Source organism: Gastrolobium bilobum, unplaced genomic scaffold, assembly GCF_033153095.1.
Source record: "Gastrolobium bilobum isolate Gb01-03AN ecotype WA unplaced genomic scaffold, APGP_CSIRO_Gbil_v1 utg6975, whole genome shotgun sequence".
Classification (NCBI taxonomy): Eukaryota; Viridiplantae; Streptophyta; class Magnoliopsida; order Fabales; family Fabaceae; genus Gastrolobium; species Gastrolobium bilobum.
This window is the reverse complement of record NW_026899929.1, coordinates 1-9,263: the sequence shown is the minus strand read 5'-3', so window position 1 is coordinate 9,263 and position 9,263 is coordinate 1. Positions and strand designations below refer to the sequence as shown.

General features: G+C 39.3%; 1 protein-coding gene across 1 annotated transcript; it reads left to right on the top strand.

The window, feature by feature from the left end:
* Window positions 1–764: 764 nt before the first annotated feature.
* Window positions 765–5,524, top strand: LOC133294237 (endoglucanase 5). The gene is made up of 11 exons (XM_061492892.1): window positions 765–987; window positions 1,114–1,326; window positions 2,033–2,233; window positions 2,758–2,844; window positions 2,925–3,089; window positions 3,656–3,779; window positions 3,904–4,067; window positions 4,509–4,842; window positions 4,934–4,984; window positions 5,099–5,140; window positions 5,214–5,524. The coding sequence occupies exons 1-11, from the start codon at window positions 784–786 to the stop codon at window positions 5,522–5,524; spliced, it is 1,896 nt and encodes a 631-aa protein (XP_061348876.1). The 5' UTR covers window positions 765–783.
* Window positions 5,525–9,263: the final 3,739 nt, after the last annotated feature.

The window sequence follows — 9,263 nt, the reverse complement described above, 5'->3', positions numbered from 1 at the left end:
ACAAATCTACTTCTTTCATATATAACTTTTTTAAACAAAAAAAAAATCAAATTAGTTTCTACTTAACATTTTCTAAAAATATATTCTTATTTATAACTAAAATTGATGCACTCCAAATATAGTATTTAGGAATTAAAAAGAATGAAGAATAGTAAAAACTAGAGGTAAAATCAGCTAAAGAAAAAGCAATTAAGGGAGTTGATAAACACAAACTCAAACAACAAAACAAAGAGATTCTCTTAGCATTGTGACTATTATAGCCACAAAGCATACCATGAATGTCCAATAATTAAAAAATAAATAAAAAAATGTTCCCTAACAAACCAATAAACCCTTCTCATTCTCCAATTTTTTTATATTATTTTAAAAGTACCCTATAGGTTGGTAAAGCCTTGTCTATAGAAAGTCAAAGAAGCATTCTTTATTATTTTGGGGTATCTCTTGTTGCCTATGGATGGATGGACAATACAAAGTCAAAAGAATAGTTATTCATGATATGATGCTGTTCATATCTTTCGTTTCATAGAGATGCATCACTTTATCTTGCCCCCTCAAGCTTACACATTTGCACGTCCAAACGTGGGAAGCTCTTCCTAGACTATAGTGTCTCCTTTATCAAAATGTCAACCCAACGTGACTACCACATAATCATCTCAAACCTTTGTTTCTTTTGTCTTCTTATATATATATATATAACTACTTAACTTTGTATCTCTCAATTCATGCACAAGAGGTACCTTAATTTATCGGATAATTAACATATACCTGAGGTTACATAACATCATGAGGAATATCCACATCTCTATATGCATGCTTTTAATAGCAATGGTGCACTTAGGGGCAAGTATACCCTCAGTTTTCAACTATGGTGATGCCCTTGATAAGAGCTTGATGTTCTTTGAAGCACAAAGGTCTGGTAAATTACCGTTTCAGCAGAGAGTTAAGTGGCGTGGTGATTCTGGTCTCAATGATGGATCTCAGCAAGGAGTGAGTCTCCATGTGTTTACTGATTATTCTATATGTTTATTACATTGTATTTGTTTAAAGTATTGGATCAACATAAAGCCTTGGCTTTTCTGCCTTTTAAGTTTTTTTGTGTTGTGTGATATTCAGGTGTGCTTGGTAGGAGGATACTATGATGCAGGAGATCATGTGAAATTTGGGTTGCCAATGGCATTTAGTGTGACAATGCTTTCATGGGGAGCCATTGAGTTCAGGAAGGAGATCACAGACTTAGATCAAATGGCACACACATTATGGGCCATTAAGTGGGGAACTGACTACTTCATCAAAGCACATACTCAGCCTAATGTTCTTTGGGGACAGGTAAAACTAATGCAAAGACACAAAAATTTTGGTCACCAATTTCATATGACCAAGTTATTATAGAACTTTCCCATTCACAAATTTCCTGATTAAGACCATAAATATTTTTTTTTATTTCATTTGACAGTATTACATTGGGGTATACACGGGTCGAATTGAACTGAATTTCTTGAAGAATTGAACGGAATTGGTTTAAACTAATTCAGTTCAAAGAATCGAATTTTTTTTTTTACCTCAAACTGATTCGGTTTAGTTCGATTCGAAAATAATTCTATTCGAGGCGAACCTATTCTAAAAAGAAAAGAAATAAAAAAAAATTTAAAAAATAGAGTAATAAAAATAAAGAAAAAATAAAAGAAGCCAGTTCAGATTTATTTTTTAAAAAAAGGAAAAAGAAATTTTGTTTACGAACTGGTTTTTTAAACCAGACTGGTTTATGAACTGATTCTTTAAAAATAAGTTCAGTTCATGAATTAATTTTTAAAAACCAATTATTTTAAGTGCAGCGCAGTTTAATTCACAGTTCGATTAAGGTTTTTGTTTCTTTTATCCCTAGTATTACATGTAACTGTATGAGTAAAATCAGATATAACTATTTATTGGATGATATTTATTAGTGGCTCTTTTCAACAATACTATTACTCTGGTTGAGTGCAAGGTGAGCTTATGTTATATTAAGATTTTGCTTTGCTGTGGGAAATTTCAGGTGGGTGATGGAACTTCTGATCACTACTGCTGGGAGCGTGCTGAAGACATGACAACTTCAAGGACTGCCTATAGAATTGATGAAGAACATCCTGGCTCTGATCTTGCTGGTGAAACTGCAGCTGCATTGGCTGCAGCAGCTATAGCCTTCATGCCTTACAACTCTTCTTACTCTAGTCTCTTGCTAGTTCATGCAAAACAGGTCAATACTCAAACAAACTGATCAAAATTTACTCATAACACAAAAGGATATATGGCATTAAAAGAAACTAAAATTAATCAAAGGTTAATCATATTCTGGTGAAAATCATTTCAAATGAGTACTACAATCCCAAAAAACAACATAATAAATATTGTCATTATGTACAGAAAAAATTTCTATAGTTTACATGTTGTAAAGAACCAATTCAACCCACACAAGCTTAAGTTATTGGGTGAGGTTACAATAATGATTTTATATATCTTAATACGTCCCCTCACACAAGAGCCCACTAGGCTTGAAGGGTGGACAATGCACAGGCCCACCTACCTGTGCGAAGAAATAAATTCCACTAGAAAGAAAGTGGGGGGCGGTGAGGATCGAACCCGGTACACCGAGGCTCTGATACCATGTAAAGAACCAATTCAACTCAAAAGCTTAAGCTATTGGGTGAGGTTACATTAATAGTTTTGTATATCTCAACACATGTTATTGAGTTGTCATAGAAGTTCTTCTATCTGTTGCAGCTCTTCACATTTGCGGATAGGTTCAGAGGTCTATATGATGATTCCATATTTGGTGCTCAACAATTCTATTCTTCTTCCGGTTACTCAGTGAGTGAACTCTTTTCTATTTTGTATCTTTTCCTTATTTATATACATAATCATGTCTAAGTCAACTTTTTCCAATGAAGGATGAACTGTTATGGGCTGCCACATGGTTGTATCAAGCAACTGGCGATGAATACTACCTGCAGTATGTAGTGGACAATGCTGTGTATATGGGTGGAACTGGATGGGCAGTGAGAGAGTTCTCATGGGACAACAAATATGCTGGCGTGCAGATCCTTCTATCTAAGGTAAGCAATGATTATTGTTTTCTTAAATGGTAATAGTTGAATTTGATGATAGTATAATCCGATAATCTCCAAAAGATCAATTTGTATACAACAAAATGCAATGTGCTATTAAATATTGTAAAGAACCAATTCAACCAAAAAACTTCAGCTGTTAGTAAAGGTTACATTAATAGTTTTATTTCTCTAACATACCCCTCACACAAAAGTTTATTCGACTTGAAGGGTGGACAATGCACAGACTCACCTACTCGTACTAAGAAACTCCACAAAATTTAATTATTAATAGAATGGGGGCGATAAGGATCGAACTCGTGACCACTTGGTCACAGAGACTTTGATTTTATATAAAGAATTAATTCAATCCAAAAACTTTTACTGTTAGGTGAAGGCCATATTATTGATTTTGTATTTCTCTAATACATATACTGCTAAAGGTCATTTTGGACAAAGTCTCTGCATATTATCAACATTAATTATTCCATTACAAGAGAGTGGTTATAAGTGTAACATATTAACAATTTTAGTACAAAGAAACATGCAATAAATGGTCAATACAAACTTTGCAGGTATTACTAGAAGGAAAGGCTGGTTCTTACGCTTCTACACTAAAGCAATATCAGGCCAAGGCAGATTATTTTGCCTGCGCTTGCTTGCAAAAGAATGATGGTTACAATGTCCAGAAAACCCCAGGTTAGTTACTAAAGTATATCATTTAACAATCATTCTACTCTTTGTGAATGGATTCACATTCTATAAAGAACCATTCACAGAAAAGTATAATCATTTCATTTTTATTTTTGGGCATGCCTATTAGGTGGCTTGGTATACGTGCGTGAATGGAACAACATGCAGTATGCTTCATCTGCTGCATTTCTTTTAGCTGTTTACTCTAACTATCTCTACGCGGCGAAAACCCAGCTTGGTTGTCCAGAGGGACAAATTCAACCTCAGGAGCTCCTAAATTTTGCAAAATCACAAGTATGTATCTATTGGATTCAAGAAATACTTATGTACTTTAGCAATGCTCTCAAACTGTCTAGATCTTATTTAAATTTTATTATATAATATTATAAATTTGAGTGCGAGCCTTCGAGCACCGGTAAAGTTGTTATCACAGGTGTCTGGAAAATGATCTCTTTGCAAAAATGCGAGGGTAAGGTTGCGTACAATCAACCCTCACCTCTACCCTCACAAGTCGGGGAGCCTTGTGCACTGGAATTTGCCCTATATAATACTATAAATTTAATATGATGGCTTGCATTCATGTCCCATGCTATGTGTTATGTTTTATACTGTATTAGTGTAATACCATTCAGCATACATAAAAATATACCATTTGATCCTATCTTGTCTCTGGTTAATCATGCATGTGTAATGTTAATACTATTAAGCTGAAACTGTGAAATTTGGCTGACACAGGCTGACTATATTCTTGGAAAAAACCCCAAGGATATGAGCTACTTGGTTGGATATGGACCAAACTATCCTCTTCATGTTCACCATAGAGGTGCTTCCATTGCTTCAATCTTTGTTCTGCACTCTGAGGTTGGTTGTGTCCAAGGATTCGAGGCATGGTATGGCCGCCCTGAGCCGAATCCCAATGTTGTCTTGGGTGGGCTTGTGGGAGGACCTGACAAAAATGATGACTTCTCTGATGACAGATCCAATTATGAACAAACTGAGCCTACAATTTCAGGTTCTGCTCCTCTTATAGGCATCTTTGCTAAACTGCAGAGTTTATATGGTAATACAGGTAAAGATATTAATCTGCTTTCTCTACTCATATGCTCTTTTGTCTTCCTTTTCCTCTGTGAAGTATCAATCTTTTCTCTTGCATGTCACAGGTTCCTACCAATATCTTACTGAAACACCAGTACCCCAGCCAAAAACATCAAGTGAGTAATATAGAGTCATAACAGATTAACTTGGATCAAATCCAAATAACTATACTTTGAAGTTTTGTTCCTATAGCAATTGTTGTACTAATCTTATATCTATTGACCTGACAGCTCCAAATCCACATATAACACCAGCACATACAACATCAGCAGGTGATTTCAGAGATTTGATTTAGTTCTTATAGTCTCATTACTTGGCAACTTTTTACTCAAACACTGACTAAAGAATGGTATGATTCTGTTTCAGGGGTCCCAGTAGTATTCCTTCATTCAATCACTAGCTCATGGACTGTTGGCACATCAACTTATTACCGTCACAAGGTGGTAATAAAGAACACTTCCCAAAAGCCAATCTCAGATCTTAAGTTGGTGATTGAGAATCTCTCAGGCTCTCTATGGGGTCTCTCTCCAACAAAAGAGAAGAACACCTATGAACTACCCCCATGGCTCAAGGTCTTGAAACCTGGCTCTGAGTGCATATTTGTTTATGTTCAAGGAGGACCCCAGGCCAAAATCTCTATTCAGAGCTTCCAATGATCACTTTGGTAGAGGAGTGGAAGTCAAAAAGCATATTTTGATATAGCAAGAAGCCACAAAAAGGCCTCCCCCGGTTGCACAGATGTAAATGGCAGTCTATGATTAGTTGATTGTCAACTTGCCTTGATCAATTCATACCTTATTACCACACTTGATATTTGTAATATCAGTTTCTTAAACATTTTCCTATAAACAATAGACATATTAAATATAAAATTACATTCTAAAATGAGCATATGAAAAGATCATTTAAGAAAATATTCAACCTGCAATACTAGAACAATTGCTTTAATGCATAATTTCTCATATAATGTAGTGATTTATCCCCTAAAGCAAATTATAATGCAAAAGAAATACAACTTCCTTACATGATAAAAGGAGCATAATTAAGGCAAGGTTAAGTGGTGTCATAATTAAAAGCTTGTCCCACAGTATATGTTGACATAACTAAAGTAGTTAGTTGAGGAAAGAGAAGGTTAAGTGGTGTCAAAATATAGCATTGCTCCTGAATCCAGGACAATAGTTGTTGGACATATATGTAAACAAAAATATGTATTGAGATATATTATTATGCTGATACAGCATACACGTGTATTATACCCTTTATGTCAGTTTGTTAGTCTGTTGTAACTAACTTAGTTAGGTTTTCATGTTAGTTAGTTTGACCCTGAATGTATATATAGGTTCTGTACCGTTCGATACAACGAGCCCACTATGTACCCTTGAGGGTAATGTCACTATATGGATTATACCTCTAGCTGAGGTAAAGATCAGGCTAGGAGGTAATATTCCAAGAGGTAGCAAGCTGATATTAATGACAGACAGATAGTAAGTGTATAACTGAGAAGTAAATGGGCATAATAACAGTACATAAAAGGTAGCCCTTTCCCTTGTGCCCAAGGGTGGTATTTATAGGAGTCCAGGAGTTTAATCCGTTAGGGCTTACGTATTGGAGGTCAACGCTCCTTGGGATTCGTTGTGAGGAGCAGACACGCCTGGCGCTGCAGCGATGCAGGGTCTGCTCTTGGGCGATGTCAGCATGCGGCAGCAGGGCGGTTTCCACTTATGGTCTCTGGGCGATCCGCAGAGCATATGGGGTTCCAAGATAAGACATTTTGGTGTCGTACCTTGGGAGGCGAGCTGCCTTGGGGCATGCGTCTAGGGCCAACTGGTAGGGCTGACGTGCATATAACTTGGGGTACTGGGCTCAGGCTGTTTGGGGCTCTGTGAAACTGGGCCATATGTTACAAGGCCCTTGGGCTTCGGATGTGGTTAAGCCATCCGGAATAGGAGCCCCCCAGCTTGGTAGCAAGCATTGCTTGGTGCCAAGATATGTTGTCATGAACGCCTGACCAAGGCGAGACTGTTTATAGGGCTAACCTTGAGGCGTCAGCTGAACTAGGTCATGGCCAGTTAATACGCTGTCTGACCGGTTCGATGTCACGATTGTTCTCTGGGCGTCAGATAATTATCAGAATGAGCTCACGGTTGATGAGGCGTCCTTAATCATGGGAGTGCCGTGGGACACTTGGTTCGTGTCCCTTGGTATGGGTTGTACACTCAAAAGTAACGGTCAACTTTTACGGTTTTCAAAGGGTTGTAATGATGGCAGTTAGTGACGGTTAACTTTTGCGGTTTTCAAAGGGTTGCAATGATGGCAGTTTCGCCATTGCAATAACTGCACGAAACCCTTCGTTGCGCAGTACGGCGCATTAATTGCGACGTGAGCCTCGTCTTGTCTCCCCAAAATTACCTTAGGGTCCTCCATTAGGGCCACTTGTCGCTTGACGGTTGTCATGATCTGGCGGTCACCCTTGATTGACCCTCCACGTGTACGTTGATGAATAGTCTTTCTTCTCTTATAAGAACGTTAACCTTGTTCTTACTCACTTCTTTCAAAATCTTATAAGCTTTCTCTGCAACCTTCGTCAACCTCTGGCCTTGTTCATACTCAGCTTTCTCCTTTTTCGCCTGCATTAATCTTCGCAACTTCCATTGGGCTTTAAGGTTTTACTTCTTGCTGCACCTTCTCTGGTTCTGTTGTTCCTGTGTAAGGACTTCTGGTGGTTAGGACTCCTTTTTTTCTTCCTTCTTTCAGAAACTCTTTAGTTACAGGTACGCTGTTCTTCGCTCCTTTCTCTTAAGGGTGGTATTTTATTTCTTGCTTCTGCTTTCTTTCCTCAGTTATGGTTAAGTTTAGTGAGATGTCGGCTGAGGAGTTACTTGGGTTAGGAGGAACTATTAAAGAGGAGGAATTTGATGAGGCGTTTGACTCACTTGACAGCATTGAGGTAGGGCCTGTTATGCGTAGGTATCTTGCCAACCTCCCTCTTTGGAGTGGCGGTAGCATTCTCTCTCCTACCCCTTTAGTTCCTGGGGTTAGTTCTTTACCCTACGGTAGGGTACCTGAGTTGCTAGGTTTCAGTGAGAGTGAGATTTTAGACCTTCTGCCGGAAAGAGCCCTGGGGGCTGTCGTTCCCTATTCTGGTGAAGCTTCTGGGACTAGTAACCGTGCCGGAAGGGTTAGCGGTTGCCCCTCTGAGGGGGATCGGCGCGAGCCTTCTCTCATTCCGCAGGATAGGTTTATGAGGTCCTTCAATCGTTCATCTGGTGGCCGCAAGTCCCGTCCTTGTCGCCGTTCGTCGCGGCGTTCTTCCTTCGGCGCTGGGCGACCTATTCGCCCAGTATCTTCTATCAACCGTGATCCCCGATATCGCCCAATGGAAACGCGCTTCCAATCTCATTCACTACATACATACTACTCCAGAGTTAATCCACCTGTCGCCTTACGCACCTCAAACAGTTATATTCCTCCGATATCCAATTCTTTTCATCGCCGCATGTACGATGAGTCGACCGACAACCGACTGGGTAGATTTCATCCAGAAGATGCTCGGCTCACTCGTTATGGCGTGTGGGATGCCATCTTTGATGACATAGGATTGTACAAAATTCCACCCGCCTGGTGGCCCTCTCCACTTTCACACTCAGATTTTTACACATCTGCGTCCGAAACTTCAGACTCTCCAGGTAACTTTCCACTTTGAATACGTAGCGATGCTAGGTTTATTCTGTTGTAGGGCGCGCGTTAACGACGTAGAGAGTGAACTAAGCATTGCGCGAGTTATGAGGCGGTGTGTGAGGCATGAGGGTGAGATGTGAGCCACGAGTAATTTGTCAATTGTAAGCTTGTAATCTTCTTTGATGCCGACTATCGTGTTTGGCGTTTGACTGTGTTTAACCTCATCCCAGGTCTGCTAATAGCCGAGATTCTAATGGCGCATGGCGATTGTGGAAACTAGCGAGCGCTATTTGGCTCGTAACTGGGTGGATGATGACGTTTTGGATGCGGAATCTTGTTACGTTGAGGGTGCTACTTTGGTCGAAGATTACGAAAATGAGGGGAATTTTTACTTTACCGAGGGGGGAATTGATGACCACAAGTGGGATTTCAAGTCTGTGAGTTCAGACACTCGAGTTTGTGACAAACCTGGCCCCAGGGCAATTTCTCAATGGCGTTTCCTAACCTATAAGACTCATTTCACAGACCAGAAAGTTAGGTTTCCCTTTACTGATTTTGAGGTAGGAGTGCTATCTCATCTAAGGGTTGCGCCTTCGCAGTTGCACCCCAATGCCTGGGGGTTCATGCACGTATTTGCCAAAGTTTGCCAGCACTTTGGGTGGGTGAATTCGGTGCGGTTGTTTTTTTACTGTTTCCAGGTGTCTTCTTCCAAAAAGA